At 48.9% G+C, this 23,167-nt stretch overlaps 1 protein-coding gene across 1 annotated transcript in view; it reads right to left on the bottom strand.

Moving 5' to 3' along the window:
• Positions 1–3,770: 3,770 nt before the first annotated feature.
• JCAD (junctional cadherin 5 associated) overlaps positions 3,771–23,167 on the bottom strand; it is a 49,493-nt gene continuing 30,096 nt past the window's right edge. The window contains exons 4-6 of the mRNA XM_012558367.2: positions 12,578–14,651; positions 10,768–12,457; positions 3,771–5,052 (exon numbers count right to left, since the gene is read on the bottom strand). Of these exons, the coding sequence (XP_012413821.1) occupies positions 5,018–5,052; positions 10,768–12,457; positions 12,578–14,651 (3,799 nt within the window). The 3' untranslated portion in view covers positions 3,771–5,017. The remainder of the gene's footprint in view (positions 5,053–10,767; positions 12,458–12,577; positions 14,652–23,167) is intronic.

Genomic DNA, 23,167 nt, shown 5'->3' with positions numbered 1-23,167 from the left:
CCCTCTGCTCATTCTTCTTCACCCACCTCACCTCTCATCACCAGGCTGCCTGTGCGGCATGGCCCGGGGCAACGACCCGCAGCTGGCAACAGGCCATTCATTACCAGCTGTTCTTTGCCGGGCCCCTCTCTCCCGACCTTAGGAGTTAACGGCACCCAGAGAAATGGGTCGCAGATCCAGTTTCTGTCGGTCAGCAGGGCCTTATTTTAATAAGTTGTTGTTTTTTTTGAGATGCTGCCGCTGCTTTTTTCCAACAGGCCCGAATGGGATGGCTAGAATGTCAGCTGACCCAGGTGGAGAGTGCTTCGCTGGTTCTGATAATCTATAGCTTACTGCTTTTCTCCCTACCTGGGACATATGGTTTTCATTTCTAATTTCTGCCATATGCTTCTCAACTTGAGCTTGCTTTTGTCTCCCTGCTCCGAGCAGTGAACGCTCCACATCTCGACCCCGGCTGCGGGGCAGGGGCGAAGGAAGGAGCAGAGAGAATGCAGCTTCCTTGGGTGACTGTGAGGCCCAGCGGAGGGAGCCTGACTTCCAGCGGGGATGGGGCCATCGCACGTGAGCACCGCCTCCTCACCCCTGCTCAAGGCACGGGGACTCACGGCTGGAGAGCTGGACTTGCGTTTGGGTTCAAGTCTCAGTGACTCAGCTGAGGCCACAGCACAAGGACCTCCCTGTCCTCTGCTGTATTCACACACATACCTGTGACAGGGGCTCTCAAGTCACACCGGGAATCTGCAGGCACTCTGCCCACCCCTGCCACACTGCGGAGGGGTCACCCAAGGACAGCTTCGAGGGGCAGGTGGGTAGACCAGAGCCAACTTTTTCAAGCAACCTCGATATGAGTTAGGGTCTTAACTACCCCCTCCTTTTTTTAAATAACAAAACACACAGGCTGAGACCACCCTTCTTTAAGGTTATTTCATCACCCCCCTCTCCTTAGCTTGGCGGGCCCCACCGTGGACCATCCCACACTCCTGCTGAAGGACCTCCCACCGTGCAAACTTGGAAAGGTCGTTTGGAATGTGTCTCTCAAATCCTGTCCTGAGTGGCAACTCTCCTCCCAGATGTACAGGATCTGCGGTTAAAAACACAACAGAAATGCAAAACACGGCCCAGGCTCAGCGTGAGGACACGCTCCCTGCTCCACCCATCTCCCTGCACAGATGGATCTGGCAGAATAATGGCCCCAAACACTAAAGGAACTGCTTACAGAGAACTTAGAGAATCCGGAGTGTTTCTCTAACCTCAAGTATTTATAGAGGGAATTCTGCTGCACTGCTCCCTTTCCAAGAGATGCTAACCTGACACTTAATTGTGGATTATTTAATCGTTTTAAACAAAAAAATGGCCAAAACACACAAACACAATCCCTGGGGGTCGCAGGAGGAAATGGTGGGTTACTGTGATCTTCCATCAGCCCCGTCTGCTGAGAGCCGGGAAGTAGTAGCTCCAACCGCAATCCGCTTCGGCGTTTTCCTGCAGAAGCTCCAAACCAAGCTGCTGCCAGAATAGGTCACTTGACTGCCGCAAAGAGCCGTCAGTGCCCTTGTTTCGGAATCACCGGCGTTTAGAACACCTGACCTGTGAGGGACAGCCCTGCGCCGACCGTCCGATGGGACAGGAAAAGCTCTGCTTGGAATTTCCACCTGCACCAGAGCCTCCCCCTGTAATTCTAGCAAGGACACCAAGAGAGTAGATACATTTCTTAAGGCCTTTAAAAGAAGAAATCCAGATAGTTATGAACGACGTGGAAAGGGTCCTGAAGATCCAGTCGGAGCTGGCTGCATCTTTGGGGAGGCGTTTTCTGGGGTTTGGATAAATGTAAGGCTGAGAATGATAATCCAGATACCTGGTGTTCAGTCATTCAGAACTTCTCTCCAAAGGAAGGCAATTAGCCACATTACCATCATTTTTGTCTTCTTTTGTAAACCAAGACATACAAATTCATTTCATAATGTAATTCCTCATGTCAGTTTTGGTCCAAGTGGTCAAAATCAGAACTTTTAGTCACGCAAGCCCCAAACTATCAACACAAAGTGTAACTCATCTGTAGGAGGGAAAGAATGGCAAACAGAAAATATGAAAGGTTTTTCTTCCAGCCACAAATAATAATGGAGAGCTGGGTATGTATGGGAAATAGAAGCAATAAAACAATAATTAGCATTGAATTCAAAACCTCCGGAAAAGCTATTTCCGATTAGAGGCTGGCTTATTTACCTCAGAATATGCAAGTTTAAAAATTAAATTTCTAAAGTCACTTTTCTTTGTAACCCCAGAAGCTATATATACACGGGCTGGAATCCAGAAATTAAGGTTAGAAGCATAAATAATGATAACTTCAAATAAATTCCGAAGGGTTTCAGAAAGATACAACGATTCAGAGTAAAACCAAGCAGAAGAGTATCCTGTTTTGGGTTGCCTGAGGTATACATGCTCCTGTTGTCTGGGGTCTTTCAGCTGATCCCGACTCGTGGTGACCCCAGTGAGACTGAGGAGAACTGCTCCCAGGCAAGGGACCAGTGGGTTTGAACCACCAACCTTTTGATTGCCAGCTGAGTGCAATAATTTTTTCTCCTGAGGAATGAGATTAAAATTTGATTGTTTTGAATAAAAGAAGTCTTTAGATGGTGTCAACAAAGTTTAGGAGGAAGTCAGAACACTTTACACACACACACACACACACACACACGTATATATAATCCAGTGAAACCTGTGAGAGCTGGGACGCAATGGGACGGCCTTGCTTTTCCAAGTCTCGCAGGTTTTCCGCCTTTGACAGGGTGCGGTCTTACCACTTTTCTACTGCTCTCTATTAGGGGAAAATATTTGAGTTTTCCGTCTCTGACAGGTTTCTGTCTTTCACACGTTCCAGCTTTCACAGGTTTTACTGAATAAGTATAGGTATGTATGTGCGCTATATATGTGTATGTATGTATATAATATACACACACACACACATACATACATACACACACCTTCTTTCATTTGCATTGAAAGAGGGAAGGGCGACCTCATAATGACCTCCTGGACGCTCAGCCCTCTTTTAGGTCTACCAGATGACTTGAATGATGAGCCAACCGTGTCACTGACCTCCTTCCCACTCAGTCTTCCCTGAGAAAAGACAGCTGCAGCCATTCCTAGCAGAGACTTGGCTCAGATCATTGCTGTGGTGAAAGCTATAGCCTACTAGAGCTTTTCAGAAGAGCCCAAACCTGGAAAGAGGTGACTATAAGAAATAGGTAAGAACCAAGACTGCGGATAAGTGTGTTTGAAAAGATCTTCCAGAATTACTCAGCTAGAGTCTGTTTGGTTTATTACAGTCCAAATACATGATGTTCTTGTGAAATAAAATCACATGGTACAGATCAAAACAGGCCACAACAACCCGGCGAAAGCTGTTTCAGGGCCAAATGACAGACTACCCAACAGTTCACATTTTAGGAATCTGAAAAGTCTAAAAATGGAGACGGTGGTTTCACAAAACAAAGGAGTGAGGAAGAAGGAAAAGAAGACAAGGAAGGGAGGAAGGGAGCGAGGGAGGGAAGGAAGGAAGGAAAGGCATTACCGAAACTTCATGAACTGTTACCTAAGAAGAATAGCTTACTTAGAAAGAAGGGATAAATGCATAAAAAATGCATAAACTGTGCAGGTTAATGCAATATTAAAGACAGTAGAATACATAGGCCTCATAACACTTTTGTAAAGGCAAACATATATAATGTCTCCAAGCACTTTTTAAAAATATGCAGAGACTAACTCAGGAGCAGTCTAGATAAAAATACGTATTTCTGTAAAGGGGCAGGGCAAGGGGCAGGAAAGCATCGTCTCAGGGCAGACCCCCCAGACGTACAAGGCTAAAACGACATTTTGGTAATTGTAGTTGATAGGGCAGCAAAAACTGCTGTAAGGATGTTGGCTGGTTTTGAGAGGGTTATTTTCAAATGTAACCTTGCCGCTACATTTGTAAAACATTCTTGTGAGAGTTTGTTTTATGAACCCTGTAATGTATACACTGTTATCTCCTTCTACAGTAAAAGAAAAGTAGCAGTGTGGTAAGTGGGAAGGGACGTAGTATATGCTTTAAAGCAAGTGTCAACCCTTCTTGGGTTCCTTTCACACTGAGGGATACCAACTCTTTTAAATAAAATAATACTTCCTTAAAAATCTGCCACCTGACAAGTGTTTACATCATAGAAAAATAGCATTTTTGTAAAAAGAAATATAGTTACTTTGTTAAAATGGTCTACCTTAAACTAGCAATTATTTTTCATATAAAGAATTTCTAAACATCCATACAGAAAATAAAAATAGATAATACTGAGTGCAAAGCAGACAATGGCATGTTTGCAAATGATCAAAGTATTTCATTGCCAGATAAATAATACTCTCAGTACGTTATAGTACAACTTTCAATCTTTCAGGGACTTAAAAGATATTGCTTTTCTTCCCTGATGGCAAGTGACTCATAAGTAAAGTTACTCCCAGCAGCGGAGGACCAAACTGATAAGAAGTGGATCGTATGTATTCGTTCCCCATTTCCCCTAAGCAAAGTGCTGAATACTAGGCAAAGGCCTAGGCCCCCGACTCTTTCACACGACCGTGGGGCATAAGCCGTGGCCATGAGGAAGGGGAATTTATAACACTCACCATCCTTCCAACATCATTTCACTAGATCCCCCATGTTTAAATGTTCACACAGAACCAGATTAACACCAAACTATATACCAACTTGGCCAAATCCATCATTAAGGAGAGTTCATCTGAAAACTCTTTTCTAAATATAAAGATTAAATCTTCATGCTCTAAACACAGATGGTTTTCAATGGACTTTTGCTTTGTCTCCACGAAGCAACTCTGAATGAATGACTGATTTCCCAGTGGCAGTGGCAAAGGATGCACCAACACTAAAACCCCGCAGTTTCCAGCTTGTACATGGGCCAGTTGGGCTGATGGACCCAAGTCAGAGAATACTCGGCACACCAAAGTCGTCCCAGACTTCACTAGTATCTCATCACACCCTTTCCACTCTGCTGGGATCATATGAATCTGTAAAAAGAAAAGAAAAAAAGGCAGAGGGAATTAGTGGCATATTCAACTGGTCCATTCTGTGTTTAATCCTCAGACCATAAATAAAGATGTTTCGGCAGCAACATCCACAATGGTATAAAAGTTCATCTTCAGACATGTCAACAGTCTTGTTTTTACTAAGGACTGAAAAACAATTGTTACAAGGCTGTTGTAGAGAGTCATGTTAGCAACTGTGGGCGGTGCCAGCAGTTAACGCGCTAGGCTGCTAACTAAGGTTGGAGGTTCGAGTCCACCCAGGGGCACCTCGGAAGAAAAGATCTTGTGATCTACTTCCAAAAAGTCAGCCACTGAAGACCCTGTGAAGCACAGTTCTACTCTGACACATGGGGTCGCCACGAGTCAGATGCCACTCCACGGCAACTGGTCCGGTTAATTTGGTATGATCGTTACCCGAACACAGATGGAAAAATGTGAGTTGCTTAATAGTGGGACAATCCTCTCCTGTTGCTCATGATGGAATATAATTCACTTTCATGCAGTGTGTGTAAACTGGGAGTGCTATGTTTGGCTGACGCTAAAGATTTTTTTTTTTTACTTTTTTAGTAAATTATAATTCTAGTAGATGGAAAACTTGTGTTAGAATATCCATCTTTGTGACCCACTGCTGCTTGCAATCCTGACTGCTTGGCAGGCGATGAGAGGTCTCCTGTCCCTGGCGGTCACCAGCCAGCAGGCAGGCGACAGGGTGGGCCACAGGGCGGGCCACATGCCTGCAAGCACCGTCTTCTAAGGCCTTCACGCCACACACACACACACACACACACACACACACACGTATGAGTCTGGGCTGCCACACGGATCCATTCTCCAGCCCATCCTAGAAAATCCCACACCGTGCCCAGATGGCCTGCATTTCTAAAACTGCCATTCATGCTACAGCTGGGTGTCGCAGAGTGTGACAAAGTCCAGGTCCACAAACCTCTGGACTACAAGCAAACTGAGCTTCACCTATGTTCCTTTTATGGTCAGAACATCTGCCGCAAGAGGAGAAAAGTTTCCCTAATTTTTGAAGAGATCATATTTAAGAATTCTGGAAGGATGGTACAATTCGAAAACAATTACCAAGCAATCTCTCCCCAAAGCCATCAGGACAGCCATGCACTATGAAGACATCATAAAATCCAATCTCTCTAGCAGCAGCTGGGTCTACCCATGCCCTCCTCACACCTTTTCAATTGATCTACAATATATTTCTGCAACGACTAAGACCCTGTGCACAGCACTTTGAGTCAGACATTATAAACCAGATGGGAAAGACAGCCTGCTCCCCCTCCAACATGACTCAGGGAGCCGAATGCCTATCTGTGCTCAGAGGACGCAGTTGCAGGAGTTGGCCTTCTGACATCTGACACTTAACAACACTCCATGTGACAACAGAGGGCAGGAAGTCGAGCACTGCACTTCTGTGCTGACTCAGCCTCATGTGTGCCAGTTCTAAGAGGGGCCGTCTGTGAGTAAAGATGGGTTCTTCCCCACTGAGAGCGGGGCGGCAGCCACTAATGGATGAGTAGGGGAGAAGGTCAAACTTCTGGCCAGCTGGAGGCCTGGAAGAAGGTGGGCATCTACTGAGCCCCAAATTCCAAAGGCATGGGGCACTGAACAGCTCACCTCAGTGCTAAGAACACTGCAGACACCTCCAAAGAAGGTACTCATGCCCCAGAGTCCCACGGTGGAAGCTAAGGGGAGCCATGGTAAGAATTCTGTAGAACAACGGGCTCCTTGTCAGATCAGGGAGGGCTAGGTCCAATAAAATATAGTGCGAGGCACATATATTATTTAAATTTTTCTAGTAGCCACATTAAAACAAAAAGAAGTGAAATTAATCTTAGTAATATATTTTATTTAACCGAATATATCCAAAATATTATCATTTCAATATGTACTCAACATAAAAATTAAGATCGTTTGGATTCTTTTTTGGGGGGGGAGGAGAATACTATGTCTTTGAAATCCGGTGTGTATTTCACACTTACATTGTTATTGTTGTTGGGTGCCATCGAGTTGATTCCAGTTCATAGCGACCCCATGTGACAGAGTAGAACCACCCCATAAGGTCTCCTAGGCTGTGATCTTTATAGGAGTAGATTGCCAAGCCTTTTCTCCCTCGGAGCAGCTAGGTGGGTTCGAACCACTGACCTTTTAGTTAGCAGCTGAGTGAGTGCTTAACCACTGTGCCACCAGGGCTCACTTACAGCACCCCTCGATCTGGACTAGCCACGTTTCTAGTGCTCAGTAGTCACCCGTGACTAGGGCCTACTATACAGGAGAGCGCAGGTCCAGAGATGGAGTGGTCACCATGGATATTCAGAATCCTGGCGCCCGTGGGCTCTACTTCAGCTGATGCCATCTCACCGAGGTCAGCCTGGGTGGGTATCGCCCTTGAAGATGGGCAACGCCTCGCCTCCAAACAGCATTATATGGCCTCATTAGGCCTTCTCAGTTGTCCCCCACTTGGGGCCTGAAGCAGGCAGCCCCCTCGTTCACCTCCGGTGCTCACGCCAAGAGTGTTTACGACGGAGGCTGATGGAGCTAGCAGGTTCTGGGCAGTCAGTGCCTGTCCCTACACGTCTGAACTGGCAAGTAATCCCCCCAGCTGAGACAGGATCCCGCGACCTGAATTAGTTCTGAGCTGGCGATTTCCTAGGCAGAGCCAGAGAGAGATTACTGCAGTGATGTCAGCTGGAATGACCATCTTCCATCTGCAATAGAGATAGTTTAGGATAATATGATGTATACGTCACAACACAAATAATGAAGTTCTGGAAGTGCGTGCGTGTGTGCGTTGCGGGGGGTGGGTAGAGATAGACACAGTATAATCTTACTTCACAGTTCCAGAACAAAATCTGAATTTAAGTGGGCTCTGAATTTAGGAGCAATGAAGTGGTCCCAGCACCCTGGGTAATGCGCGTGGGAGAGAGGTGGAAATGGAGAGGAGGACTCTTGTGTTTAAAATTATAAAGTGTATCAAAAAGGAAAAAAAAATGTCCAAAAGTTTATCAACAGCATAGCAACAAGGCTTTATGCTAATTTGTGAAGCAACAGTGAGTGGAAAAGCTTTATTGTCTCGGTCATATGACCCATATTCCTCTCAAAATGACCAGTTTTGACTATTAAGGCCTAGTGACCATCACAGAAAAGGTCTGTGGACACCCAGCTGAGCAGCAGAATATGTAAGAGCTCATCCCTAAGTGATGCCCTGCTATCCAATGATTCAAGAATGCCAGGCAACGGTCGACAGGGGCAGCCCTCTGTCCTCGGGTTTTCGCTCATTTTATTATTAACAAATGCATTGGACAGGGAGGAGAAAAAAAAAGAAGTAAAATTTCTACTTGTTAGCAGGTTAGGTCTTTTAACAATCTTAAGCTTTTAATGGCTGGTTAAAATTAAAATTTATATTCGCTGGATGTTTTCAAATATCTACCCAACCCCACTCACATGCCAAGCGGTCAAGCTAATAATTGAGGGACTGTTTTATTGAGCTAGAAATTTTATGCTATAAAATACTCCCTAAAATACGTGGCCAGAGACTAAGACATGGAAATATTTATGAAGTGGTGTTTAATTACAGCAGGATTTTGTTCTATTTTAAAATCCTTATAATTCTCAGGAGGAGGTAGCACTGAGAGAATCATCTCGATCTTACAGATGAGTTATCTATTGAGCCCCCCATTACTAAGACACGGACACCGGACAGCTCAGTGCTAGGGAGATGAGGACACTCACTTTCCAAGCCTACCACGCTTAAACCAGCACTTGAAAGCAAGTGGGCATATATTTGGGGGGGCGGGGGTAGGGAGACAGATCCTGCTTAAACCTACAAGAAATGCCAGCAGTCCTAAAAATGGGCCATGTAACACTCTTTCCACCATAACAGCAAAGGCTTCGCATCCTGAGTGCTGTTGTCTTCCTCCACAAATGTCAGATGTGCCATAACAAGATGACCCGAGAGGACCCACCAATGTATCCTTTCAATAATGCATTACGCATGGGGAGCAGAGCAACACTGGCTAACAGCCCTGAGGATCGTACTGTATTTGGGGGAAAATGTAAAAAGTACCAAGCAGATTTTCTGTTTAACAACAAATTTCTGGATTCTTCCAGGCGTAACAACTGCTCTTTTCCATTGACCTTTGAATCCTTAGATTTCAAAAAAAAAAAAACAAGAGAGAGACAGGGGGGCGGAACCAGCCTCTTGGGGGCAGCACCGTGGAATGGAAGGGAGGCAGGCTCAGGAGGGGACGGGGTTCTGGCAGCAGCTATGTAAAACACAACTCCTGGGGCCACAGTTTTTCCTGATTTTTTTAAAAAAACAAACCAGTTACCCTTGAGTCGATCCGACTCATGGCAACCCCAAGTGTGTCTGAGCAGAACTGTGCTCCACAGGGTTTTCAATGGCTCAGTTTTTGGAAGTAGGTAACTAGGCCTTTCTTTCGAGGTGCCTCTGGGTGGACTCGAACCTTCAATCTTAAGGTTAGCAGCCAAGCGTGTTAACTAAAACTAAAGGCTTAGACTAAATGACTGAAGCTTCATGTGGTTTCTGATGTGGCCCTTCTAACATCTACCTCAACTCTTCTAATCATTTCTACGATGAATCATTAATGCTCATGATTAATGCCCAGTCCCTGAAGAAAACGCTTGGTGCCTGCAACAGAGATGTGGGGAGGCCCCAGTTCTCCTGGCCTGCTTGTGTCAGAGCTCAGAGGGTGAAACTCTGCCTATGGAATCATCGTTGCTGCCTGCCATCCAGGAAACCTCCTCGTGGTCTTATGAAGCAGAGAAGGCTCTGGAAACACATTAAGAGGGTGGAGAGACAGAAAGGCCCGCAGGATGCTGTTGCCAAAACATCTCCCCTGAGATTCAGCAGTCAAAACTCGGGGGACTTGAAGGAGAACAGTTGGTGAGAGAATGACCTGGGGCAGAGCGCTGAGAAAGCGCCAGCTGTCAATTCTGTCCACTAAATCCTTTAACATTTCATAAATGGAGTGGTAGTGAATTAGGTCAAAAGGGGGAAAAAAGATTTTGGAAGGTGTGAATGTAGGAGACGGCATAACGGGAGAGGCAGTTAATTTAAAGGTCTGGTGTGTCTTTTCTTCTCTGGTCAATAGAGAGCAATGAGGGAGACCTGGGTGGGTGCCTGTTATTTTAGGGGGATATCACAGAGCACAAATGCTACGTCAAGGGGCCTGCACCAATGTTGGAATACTTCAGTGAGTCACCTCTTTCTAGTGGCTTGAAAAGTAGTTTATATAATTTCTGTAATGACATAATCATTGTAAGTATACTATAAGATCTGAATTTTAAAAGGAAGCTTCTGGATAATTCTTTGTAAAATGAGGAATCTTTTGGTAAAATAATTCAAATTCATCTCTTCTGGATAGGCAAATTATCATTCTCTACTAGCTTCATATTTTTTATGAGGTATCATTTGCGGTTGAGTCAACTCCAACTCATGGCGACCCCATGTGTGTCAGAGTAGAACTGTACTCCACAGGGTTTTCGATGGCTGATTTTTTGGAAGTGGATCACCAGGTCTTTCTTCCGAGGCACCTATGGGTGGACTGGAATCTCCAACCTTTCAGTTAGCAGCCGAGCACGTAACTGTTCGTACCACCCAGGGACTCTGAGGATTTTAAACGAATACTGAAAAGTCTGCCTTCTTGCCTGCTGCCTCACCTGGGCACGGGAAGGCTCGATCCCCGCTCTGTCTTGCACTCTGTGGTGCCACGTGCCCGCTGTCCTCCAGAACGATGATGCCCTTGGGCGCGGAGGCCACCCTCCGGGGCAGGTCCCCGCCGTTCAGAGACACAAAGTCTCTTGGCTGCTCCCCCGCGCCCTCCTCTGCCTTCAGCTCCTCGGCCTCCTCCGTGGAATCGGTGCTCCTGGAGCTCAGGAGCCGCATCCGGGACACGGAGCTCACCTCCCTCATTCTCATCACGCGGTCCGGGGCTGCTCTCCTCGGCGGGGAGGCCAGTTTCTCTTGCAAACTTTCGATCACTCTGGAAGTGTTTCTGCACCTCTTTTCTGAGTCTGCCACACCTGGGCTCCCCTCGATAAAATGGAACAAAGTGGACCTGAAGGCTGGTTTTGCCTCCGACTCCCTTTGATCCAAGCACTTGGGGTCCAGGGGGCTGGGCTGGGGCTCAGGGCGGGGGGCGTCACAGATGATGGCCCCGTCCAGAACTGAGTGGTCAGGTGCCTGGGGAGTCCGTCTAGTCATGTCTCTGTCCCCTACAAAGAGAGGGCTTTCGGTCCAGCCGCACTTTCTCCGGCCATAAAAGGCATCTTTTGATGCTGCGGGGCCGTCTGGCCGGGCTGAGCTGGTCAGTGGCTCTTCCCTGGGTGAATCCGGCCTGCAGGCACTTTGATCAGGTGCGGGGTGCTGGCTGCGTCCAGCTCTCCTGCTGGGCCGCAGGAGGGACTCCACTGCAACCTCGATGCCCAGGATCCGCTCAGCCCTTTCTTGAAGGGACTCGTTTGGGGGGATTTCTATTGCACTTGCTTTTTCAAAAGAGCCATCTAACTTGCTGGCACTCTGCTCTTGGCTCGTATGAAGCCCCATGGACCGCAAGTCTGGTGCTGACAGTCCTCGGTTTTTGTTCACGAGAGACAGCGGAAACACTGTCTCCCTCTCGTCCCCGCTCTCTGCCTCCAGAGTGTCCACTGGGCTCAGTTTCACAGAACGTACATCCCTGGTAAATTTCTGGCTTTCGGGTGGCTCCCTCAGTCCCGCTGGGTAGAACAGAGGGGCTGGTTTTATGTCGTTTGATCCAAAGACCATCATTCTTTTCATGGGACCTGGGCTGATGGCGAGCTTGCTTCTCCTGGTTCCGACCTCCTGGTTTCTCTTGCCTGTGATCCAGTTTCCATCTGCCGACCTGAACGAGTCCCCTCGGCTATCCTCTGCCTGCAGAACACCCTGGGCTGGGGGAGCGGCCGTCTCCTCTTCGCTGCGGCTCTCAGACCTACTCTTCACTCTTCCCGACCTCTGCGCGGGCTCCTCGGGCGGCGTTCTTGGCTGCCAGTCCCCTCTCCCCGCCTGGCTGTACCCGCTGAACGCAGACCATCTGGAGACCGTGCCGTCATCCTGGTGCCCCTCGGCCTCACTTTCCTCGCTGCTACCCTCACTGCTGCTGTGACTGCTCTCTGGCTGCTCCTGAAGCTCCTTGTTGAAATTCTCTAGCTGACTTATTAAATCCCAGGGACGACGGCTCACGGGTTTCAAGAGGAACTGGCCGAACAGCTGCTGACTGTTGCATGGGCTAGTCGGTTCCCCCTTTACCACCTCGTCCCTGGGGACAGGGCTGGCTCCGTGTCCGTGGACATCCACGTGGGGCGGACGCCGGCAAGCTGTGGATGCAGGGGCCTGACTGTTGCACGGACTAGTTGGTTCCCCCTTCACCACCCCGTCCTTGGGCACAGGGCTGGCTCCACGTTCGCGGACATCCATGTGGGGCGGACGCAGGCAAGCTGTGGATGCAGGGGCCTGACTCATGGCTGACGACGTCCTGGAGAAAGCGCTGTTGCTCGACTGGCTGAGGTGCGCTTGACCTTTTAAGGAATGAACATTTGACCTCTGCTTCTGGTCACTGGGAGCTAACGCTGTGTGTGTCGGGGCGCCAGAGGCAGTGGGGTCCGAGTAATTCGGAGTCAGCACTGCATTCCCTGAGCCTCCCGGCTTCGCACTGGGGAGGAGCTGGGAGCTTCTGGATTCTTCGGTGAAACTGGTTTGCGTTTGCTGGTCTCTGAACTGGTGCCCTGGCCAAGAGCCAGCATACTTGGGTGCTCTGTGTCCTGTAGGGTGAATGAATCTGAGGTCATTTGTTTGTCTGTCTTCTGCTTCCCCCAGACCTTGTTTCTGCAGCTCTGTTCTGCTGGCAACGATTCCCATCAGTGCCTGCAGCTCCAGGTCGGTGGAAGACATGCTGAGGAGACTTTGTTCTCGCAGCTCTGGGCTCTTATCGAGCCCGTTCTTTCTCTCCGCCCTCGGCTTTAAGGCATTGTTGTTGCTATCTATCTCTGGCAGCTGTGACTCGGATTGGACTGGGATGGAAACCAAGCAAAATACAGTCTCGTTCTTTTTTTTCTTTGAACTTTTCTTAGTCTGGAGCCCGGTTTCAAACTTCTTGAGCTTGGTTACGGTTTCACGGGAACTCTCGCCCTGTGGGGCTGGGGAAGCAGCGCGGCCTCTTGAGCGCCCGTGCTGGGCGCCTTTCACGTCAGACGGCTCTCCTCTCACTGCACAGCTGTCTCTTTGGTCACCAATGTCAGCGGGTTCTCCAGCCCTGGGGAGCCGGCCCAGCGGCCACTGGGGGCCAGGAGCGGAGACGGCAGGGGCCCACTCACCCGCGGCCGTGGGCACTGTGCCCCGCACACCGTAAACAGCACCGCCAGGATGCATTTTCCCTTGAGCTGGCTCTTGGGGCGCAGCGGGCCCAGAGCCGTACAACTTATCATAAAGCTGGGTTTCTCCACAGAAACCTTGGGGCTGAGTTAGTTTAAGATGTCGGATACGTGGGTCATCAAAAGGAATGTACTGAACAGAGCTGTCGTGAGCGGTGGTGGGACAGGGGTGTTGGGGACGCCCGCGAGGAGAGCGTGGGCTTGCAGTGTATTCGTCCCCGGTTCCCGGGGAGCCAGCAGAACGCTGGCAGCTGGTACTGGTTTTCTCGGTCGGGGGGTGCTGCTGCCTGTGACCCCCACATGCGTGTCTGGGCACTGCATCTTCCAGGTACGGGTTTGTGATGTGCGGCAAGGGTGAATGGTACGACGGTGGGGGTACATAGACTGGCGGCTCCAAACTGGAGTCCGACCCACAGCGTTCCTGCCTGGGCTCACTGCTTTTGGTCACACAGGGGACATACGGGTTGTCCGTTGACTGGCTGTCCTGGTATTCGCTGTTTTCCACCCCCCCCCTGGACTGTTGGTGTGACTCATAGGACGGAGGCTTCAGGGGTCTCCCAAACTTAGGTTGTGGTAAAGGAACGATGAAGACACCCTTCTCGGTGTCCCTTGCGGTTTCCAAATTGGGTGCACAGTTTGGAGGATAAAGTGGCATCTTAGGGACACCCGGCGAATGTTTACCACTCAGTGCCAGCGGCACCTCCACGCAGCTCAGACTCTCGGGCGAGAGGACTCTCGGCAAGGACCGAGATTTCCCTCTGTTCTGAGGACTCAAAGCGTGTTCTCCCGCAACGAGCGGGTACAGGTCTTGAAACAGCTTCTCCCCGCCGCCCTCAGACATCTGCCTCCCCAGCCTCCTTGGCTGGCTCCAGCTTTCCAGGCTTGCGTTCTGCCACTGGGCCACGCCCGCCATTCTCAGCTCTTCTTCCAAAACTGCCTTCTTTGTCACATTCTCTGTCCTCGCTCTGACGTCCCGTGGGCCCTCCCTCACGCGGACAGGCCGACCGTGGGCTGGGGCCAAGCCTCTGACCTCCAGGTCCTCTCGGTCCCTCGGTCCCAGCCAGCCACCGTACTCCTGTCCCCTTCTCCTCCAGTAGGCCTGGCTGTTCCCAGTCTGCGGCTGAGGGGACCGCGCTAACGGTGGTTGGTTATAAAACCTACAAAACAGAAAGGCACAGACGTTACATGAAGGGAAGGGGCACACAGAAGAAATACGCACTTCTCTGCTTCTGTGAGCAGCATTCCAAGTCCAACTCAGGGCAGGGCCTTTTAAAAAGTCACCCCAACCACCGTACTTGTCAACTTTAAGGACACGTCCCACTAATGATGGCTGGAAGATGGCCATGTGTTTTGCCATCAATGGCCCAGAAGTGGCAGTGGCAGGCCGACCACAGGAACACCAGGGATGCTGGCTGGGCCCGAGATACGCCAAGGCCCTTAGAACCTTAACACACCCACGGGAACAGGGGAAGCCCCAGAGCGCAGCTTCTCAAGGTGTGGTCTTGGGCTGCATGCAGGTCCGATTAAACGTGCAGACTCCTGGCTCAGTCCAGACCGACTGAGCAAGCTCTGGGAGTGGGGTCTGGGAGCCTCTTTTAACAATCCCGCTCCATAGCGGTGGTCCTCAAACTGGACAGCGCGTCGGAATCACCAAGAGCACGGCTAAAACAGGTTCCTGGGTCCCACGCCCAGCTTCTGATTCAGTAGGTCTGGGTGGGGAGTCCCCGGGTGGTGCAAACAATTAACACGCTCAGCTGCGAAACAAAAGGTTGTAAGTTTGAGTCCACCCAGAGGTGCCACGGAAGAAAGGCCTGGTGATCTACAGGCAGTCCCCAGGTTACAAACGAGATCTGTTCCTAAATGTCTTTCAGAATTTGTAGGTACGTCAGAACGGGTGCATATGGTTCTTATCTAGCCTTACTTTAGTGCAAGAAAAGCTGGAACCCTCTTCAACGCTCTAAAAGCTGGACAGGCAGCAACGGAAGGTGACTGCGATGAAGAATCTGCTGCAGGCAAGGGTTGGTTCAGTCGTCTCAAAGTGAGGGCAAATTTCCATAACATTCAAGGGCAAGTACGACGAGCCGTCTGTAATTCTGAAGCTCGTAACCCGGGTACTGCCTGTACTTCCGAAAAGTCCGCCACTGAAAACCCTCTGGAGCACAGCTCGACTCCGACACACGGGGCGTCGCCATGAGTCGGAATCGGCTTCACAGCCACTGGTTTGGTTTGGTTTTAGGTTGGGGGGTGGGGGGGGCAATAATTGTATTTCTAACAGGTTCCCAGGTGATGCTGATGCCCTTGGTCGGGGACCACACTTAGAGGACCATCAACGCTGCTGGTCCCCAACCTTGACCGCACGTCAGAATCACTGGAGGAACTTTTAATCCTGACGCCCAGGTGGATCCTCGACCAACTGCATTAGAATCTCGGAGGGAAAGGGGACCCAGGCATCCGTGTCTTCCCAAGCCCCCCAGGGATTTCCAGTGCGGCCAAGACTGACGGCCGCGGCTCTCGCATATTTCCCACGTTTCCCTGACAGTCCGGGTCACCTGGAGGCCTGTTAAATACACCCATCACCGGGTCTCTTCTCCCGGAAATTCCGTTTCAGTAGGTCTGGGTTAGGGCCCCGGAATCGGTAGTTTTAACTAGCATTACAGCTGATTCTTACCTGCGAGTGATTTGGGAACTACGGCTAGGACCAACCTGGAGACTGACCCAAAGGAAGGGGTGGGAGGCTCTTTTATGGGGCAGAACCCTCTGCGGCAGGAAACGGTAGTAACAGATGCAACCTAGTTCCCGGCAGCTGCGTGCCACACAAATGGGCATTGGAATTACCCGGGGAGGCTTTTCTAAACACTGATGCCCGGGGCCTACCCCCGAATATTGGGGCTTACTCTAGTGAGGAGCCCGGACACGGGTATAAATCAGAATCTCCCCAGACGAGCCTAGCATGCATCCAGCGTGGAGAATCACTGTTCTGTGATTCTCCAAACAAAGAAGCAGAACAGCACTGTTGGACGCTGCAAGAATGCTCAGCTACTACCTCTGGGTGACGAGAGACCAGGACCACAACACAGAAAGACAAGTCACCGGAAGGAAGCTCAGGGGCTCAACTATTGTGAATAACCACGGGCTAAACAGAAAGCGTTCCAACTCTCTAAAACTACTGTTTGGCTTTTCGAACCATAAAAGCAACGTATATCCATGGCAGAAAATTTAGAAAAACATAGGAAAGTACAAAAAGTAAAAATTGCTGGTAATCTTCCCACCCAGATAGTCACTTTGATATATATCTTCTAGTCTTTGTGTGTGAGCATATGCATTTTTAAACGGCCTCGGTATTCTACTAGGTATCTGGTTTTAAGTGAACATCTACCAACACTTTTAGGACAAACAGCGACAGCTGGCACTTACACAGCATTTACCGTGCGCTAGGTCCACACATGGAGCCCTGGTGGTGCAGTGATTAAAGCACTTGGCTGCTACCTGAAAGGACCATCTGCTCCCTAGGAGGAAGATGTGGCAGTCTGCTTCCATCAAGATCGACAGCCTTGGAAAGGCTACTCTGTCTGATAGGGTGGTTAGGAGTTGCAATCGACTCGATGGCAATGGGTTAGGTCTACACTACGATCATGAAAATGGCGCGGGGCCGGGCACGTTTCACTCTGTTACGTGTAACATCGCCATGAGGCGGAGCCCACTCAGTGGGAACCAACAACGACAGGTCTGTACTAAGTGCTTTCTACAAAGTAACTCATTTAGGCCTCACAAGCCTTCTTCTGAGGGAGATACTACTGTCGTTCCCATTTTAGAGATGCAGAAACCGAGGCCCAGACGTTAACTCACTCAACACAAACATTTATTAGGCATTTACGCTGTGCCAGGCACTGCGCTGGGCGCACCAAATGAATTATTTCATTTAAACTTCATGCCACCATTCCATCCCCCGTTTTACAGATAAGGAGACTGAGGCAGAGAGGTTAAATAACTTTTCCAAGTCACACAGCTTGTAAGTAGCGAGGACAGGATTCAAATCCAAGAAGTGTAAACTTAAAGTGCATTTTACTTCTCCCCATGTAATGAAAAAATTCCTCAAATGTGCGATTTTAATGAGGAAGTAGTCTTCTATCCATACTTAGATGATTTATTTGACCACCTTACCATTATTTGACATTTATGTAGATTCCACCCTAGAATGTTTTGAGAAACACTATCATTCACAAGGAGTCCCTCGGTGGTGCAAATGGTTAAGAGCTGGACTACTAACTAAGAGGTGGGCGGTTCAAACCCTCCCAGAGGCACCTCAGAAGTAACACCTGGTGATCTGCTTCCAAAAGGCCACAGCCTTGAAAACCCTGTGGAGCAGTTCGACTCTGCACATGTGGGGTCACCGTGAGTCAGAATCGACTCAACAGCAACTAACAACCACAATTGTTCACAAACATTTATTTTTGCGTATCTTCAATTATTTAGAACAAATCCTTAGAAAAGGAATGAGTCGCTCGTGGGGTATGTATTTACTGTGTGCACACTGTCAGATGTGAGCTGAGACACACCATTCCAATATGCACCCCGCCTGCAGTGCAGAGGACAGCTTGTCCTGCTGAATCGCTCCCATCCCTAGTTATTACAATTCGTTTCTTTTCATTCCCGTTGCCCCCGAGTCGATCCTGACTCATAGCGACCCCACAGGACGGAGTAGAACTGCCCCATAGGGTTTCCCAGGCTGTAAATCTTTACGGAAGCAGCTGGTGGGTTCCAGCTGCTGACCTTTTGGTTAGCAGCCAAACGCTTCATCACTGCGCCACCAGGGCTCTCTTTCATTAGATAAGTGAAAATAACTTCTCATTGTTTTCAATTTACGTTTCTCTGATTACCACTCAGGTAAATTTTTTTTCCTGTACTTCTGTGTCTTTTCACATTTTGCGGTTTCAGATGATTTCTGCCACACGGTCCACTGCTCAGCTTACAGCTCTTTGGACCAAAGATGACGGGGAGCTGGGAGCGGCTCTGGGCCAGTTCCCGTACAGTCGCAGCTTGTAAAGGCCTGTGAACTCGGTGGCTGGTGGGGTGTGGTGAGTGACAGCCATTCCCAACTCACAGGCAGAAGGGTGCTGTTCAACGGAAGCCCATGGTAAAAATGTCCTATAATCGCTGTTGTTGTTATTACTGGATTACTTCCTTCCCTTAAAAGGTGAGGGTCACCTCTTAAATCCTGCCACCGCCCCGAGAAGCCACTTAAAGTACATCTTAGTTAGGAGCTGAAAAAGCAGAAACCATTTAAGACGCGTGTGAAGTAAAACACTGGCCACCGAGCAGCCTCGACGCTTCTGGGTGAACGCGTCACGCACAGGCACGCTGTCTTAACGCCGGCCGTGCTCGGCGGGCACAGGTTCTCGGCTGCTATCATTGAAGTCACGTTGCGAACACTTAGGTTTTGACTGCTTAGCAGAGCACTGCTTGGGTCAGGTTCTATAAAGATGGCTCAGAATGGAAAGGTTATTTGGGGAGCATCGCCCCAGGCCTCCGTGGCAGACTTTCAGACTCCCCATGCTCCAGGTGGGCCAGTGAACTGCTGCCCAGACCCCCTGCAGCTCCAGGTCCACTGTCGTCCCTTCCCGTAGGGCTCCTCTGTAACCTCACTCCCACCAGCAGCCTGAGAAACAGTGTAGAAGATGGAGCACTGAAAAGTTCTCAGCACCCACTAGCTCTAAGGTCCCAGACTATGCAAAGCCCAAGGACAAGACATAACAAGTTAATAAAACATTACAATTGTCATAGCCCGTTGCTGTTGAGTGGATTCTGACTTATGGCGACCCCACGTGTAGCCAAGTAGAACTGTGCTCCATAGAGTTTCCAATGGCTGGTTTTTTGGAAGCAGATTTCCAGGCCTTTCTTCTCAGACACCTCTGGGTAGACTCGAACCTCCAACCTTTCGGTTAGCAGCTGAGCGCGTTAACCATCTGCACCATGTAGGGATGCATAATTGTCACGGACCCCATCGAAGAGAGAGTGAAATAAATCTTTGGGAAGTGTAGGGTCTCCTCTATTCTTGAGCCAGGGGTGAGGAGGCTTTATCCCACAAGCCTTTCTTCACTGTTCTCACCCCTCACAGTCCTATAAAAATTCTCCTAAAGTCCTCAGCTTTAGGGAAGACGCAGCACTCACCACGTGGCTCATGGTCATTTTCGCAACTGACACGCTGGCTTCACGGGAAATGGGCAACGTGCTTAGGAGGGTGGCTGAAATCCCACAGTGCTATTTGTCTACATGTGGGCTATGCACATAATCGGAAGAAAAATAAAAAATGACATAAATAGGACAAGAAGAATACAAGCCGACTATAAAAAGCTCCTTTCCTAGAGACGTAATGTGGTCACTTTTCTATGGAGTTAGTCTATTTCCTCTCCCCAAAATGGTACATTATTACCTTAAATCTGTCAAAACTGTCATTTATACTTTATCAAAAAAGTCTAAGCATTACAAATTAAAGGTTTTTTTTTTGTTTTGTTTTTTTTCCCCAATTTACACAATATACCAAATGCCAATTTAAGGAAAATGCTGGTCATCTGGGAAAATTTAAATACTGTATTAGACAGTATAGTCACACTACATAGAAAACTAGGAAGCATTCATCTGTTTTGGACCTGGTATGAGCCAGGCTGACAGGCCCACATGGACCCCACACGGTAACATTGTTGTTGTTGGATGCCGTCTAGTCGATTCCGATTCATTGTGACCCCACACGACAGAGTAGAACTGTCCCATAGAGTTTCCTAGGCTGTAATCTTTAAGGAAGCAGATAGCCAAATCTTTCTCCCACAAAGCGGCTGGGTGGGTTCCAGCTGCCGACCTATAGGTCAGCAGTCGGGTGCTTAACCGCTGCACCACTGCCAGGGCTCCTTCTGTATGGTGACAGGGTGAATTTCTCCTCCAGACCAGTGGCTGAGTGTGACAGTCTACTGGCTTCTGTGTACAACATCCATGTGTAACCCTAGGAGGTTTCAGAGCCAAGAATATGTTCCCTGATGCCTTGGAGGAAATAAGGTGAGGTCACTTTCTTTTTCAAAAAAAATGAAACTAGTGTTTTACTTTTAAAAACAAATGTCAACAAAGGGACTTTTTACAAAAACACGCTGGACACACTAAAGCTTGGTGGGAAAAAGATAAAGAAAGCGGAATGGGGGAGCCCAAATAAATGGTGTTGACAAGTTCAAGGAGACAAGCAGGTCTCTTACTCAGAGTTCCTGGGAGAAGCGGCCACGGACAAGGCTGAGGCCATACTTGCTAACAGCTCCTGGCCTTATCACAGGAGCCAGACCCGATGCCAATGACATCACTGAGAAAAACTGTCTGGAAAGTATCTGAGATACAAGCATGAGGGAGGCAACACGGCTAAAGGAACACGGGCAGGTCTGTTCACTGAACATACAAAAACTACTTATGAAAGAAGAACTTGTTTACTGACTTCTTCTCAGCCATAATAAAAACACTGAGTTTTCTTCTTTTAAAGAAGTAAAAGCATACTCAGGAGTGGCAATATTTGAAATGACTTTTAACTATTGTTTCACACGCTTTAAGACTATCTTGACAGAACCTGCAAGGTCCTTGTGAGCTGCACAGGCTTGTGACCATCTGGGCACATGATAGCCTAGGGCTGTGCCCTGTCCCCAAAGCCCTGGTGGTGCAGTGGTTAAGAGCTCGGCTGCTAACCAAAAGGTCACCAGCTGCTCCTTGGAAACCCCATGGGGCAGTTCTACTCTGTCCCGTAGGGTCGCTATGAGTCGGAATCCACTCGACGGCAACGAGTTTGGGTTTTCTGGTGCCTTGTTGTCAATGGGCGTGGAGAGATATGTGGCTTAATAACAAACTGGATGGAGTTGTGTTGTGTTGCCCGGCTGACTGGACTGGGGCTTCAGTGGGAAGTGCAACACAGACACGTATTCATCGTTGAGGCTTTGTGATCCCTTCCCTCCTCCATGAACGACATCCTGAACCTGGTCTGGATTTGGACCATGGGTGGTTCAAACGGCTTAGTCAGTCATACGACACTCTGCAGGTCAGGATGGAGGCTGCCCCATTACAGTGGTCTCTAGGTCCAGTGAGGTCCTCCCGGTTGGCAGATGGGGTCTGACAGATGCTGGCTGCTCTCAATGGACTTCACATCCTGGAGTCACATTCCAGACCAGTGGACGGCTACCACCCTTTATAATGGCACATTCCCTTCAGACGCTGCTCCTGGTTCCAGATGGGCCGGTGGTTCTGACTCAGACAACATGAGCATAAAGGTTGTATGTGTCACTTAAAGAACATCATACTCTCTTCTGCTCAGTTGGCAGGAGGCATTTGGGGCATCTCTAACTAGTTGTCAAGGCGATGCCAGCTCATGATGGCCCCGTGTGTGTCAGAATACAGCTGTGCTCCACAGTGTTTTCAATGACTGATTTTTCAGAAGCAGATCGCAGGCCTTTCTTGCCAGCGGCCTCTGGGTGGACTCGAACCTCCAACCTTTCAGTTACCAGCGGAGCACGTTAACCGTCTGTACCACCGAGGCACTCTCTGGGCATGTCTTTAGAGTGACTCCTGTTCACAAGCCCAGTGTGAGACGGCTGACATGGCTTTGTGATGGGGACAGTCGTCCTTCCGGATGGAACTTGTGCTCAGTGCTCTTCAGGCCTGGAAGCCCGCGGTTTTCTTTTTCAGCTTGCCTTGGCATGCTCAATATACTATACTGTGGAAATAGTCCTCCGGCACGGCGTAACAAACAGGTTCATTTGGGAAAGGGAAAACACGGGGACAAGAGATTAAGGCTAAAGTGCTGTGGTTTGATGAGGCACGCACAGGTCAATCAGAAAAGACAGCTACTCTGAAAACATCAGTGAATAAACATCTCCACTGAGAAAGTTCTGTTTGAACAAGAATAGCACATCGCATTGGCAGACGGATAACTAGAAAACACCCCAGTGCCGGTCAGGCTGCTGAGATCCTGGGATGCCTGCTTTTTACAATGTCACAGTAACGACCATGAACGAGAAACCGCATAGAGTCCGCTGGAATAAAGCACTGGTGGACTATTACAGGAGATTAATGCTTTGTTATTTTTAAAAAGACATAAACTTAATAATGGGTCTGGAAGAGAAAGTGTAATAAATTATTGGAACTTGCAAATGATGCTAAATTTAGACAGCTGAACAAGGGGAACAAGAAAACAATTCAAAGTCACTGAAGTTAACAATGCACGCAACAGTGGCTACGTGGGATTCACCTTGGAAAAGTGCCTGCTGACGTACCTGAAGCCACAGCTACCCGACAGCCCAGGTGTCTGAACTCCTGAGCTTGGCTCCGCGCTCCGTAAAGCTTGGCTCAGGATGGAAGAAGTCACACTGGAAGGCTTCCCTAAAGCACTGCCAACTCACTCAGCCAGAGGACCATAATGTTTTTAAAACGTTGAGGGCTAAAAACGGGCACAGATCGCTCCTTTGTGGTTGCCAGCACTGCTCTGAAGTGTCTTTGAGAAAGGAATTTAACAGACTTGGATTTTGCAAGGTCTCGTACAGACCTCTTACATCTGCGGGGTAAGGTAAGGGACTCCACTCAAGAGGCCCCACCTCGGGCAATGTGGTTTGGGGCCGATGCTTGCTTTTCATAAATTAGTGAATTCACAGCTGGCGCT

This window comes from Trichechus manatus, unplaced genomic scaffold, assembly GCF_000243295.1.
Source record: "Trichechus manatus latirostris isolate Lorelei unplaced genomic scaffold, TriManLat1.0 scaffold00160, whole genome shotgun sequence".
In the NCBI taxonomy this organism is placed as follows: domain Eukaryota; kingdom Metazoa; phylum Chordata; class Mammalia; order Sirenia; family Trichechidae; genus Trichechus; species Trichechus manatus.
This window is presented reverse-complemented; position numbering and strand designations above follow the sequence as displayed.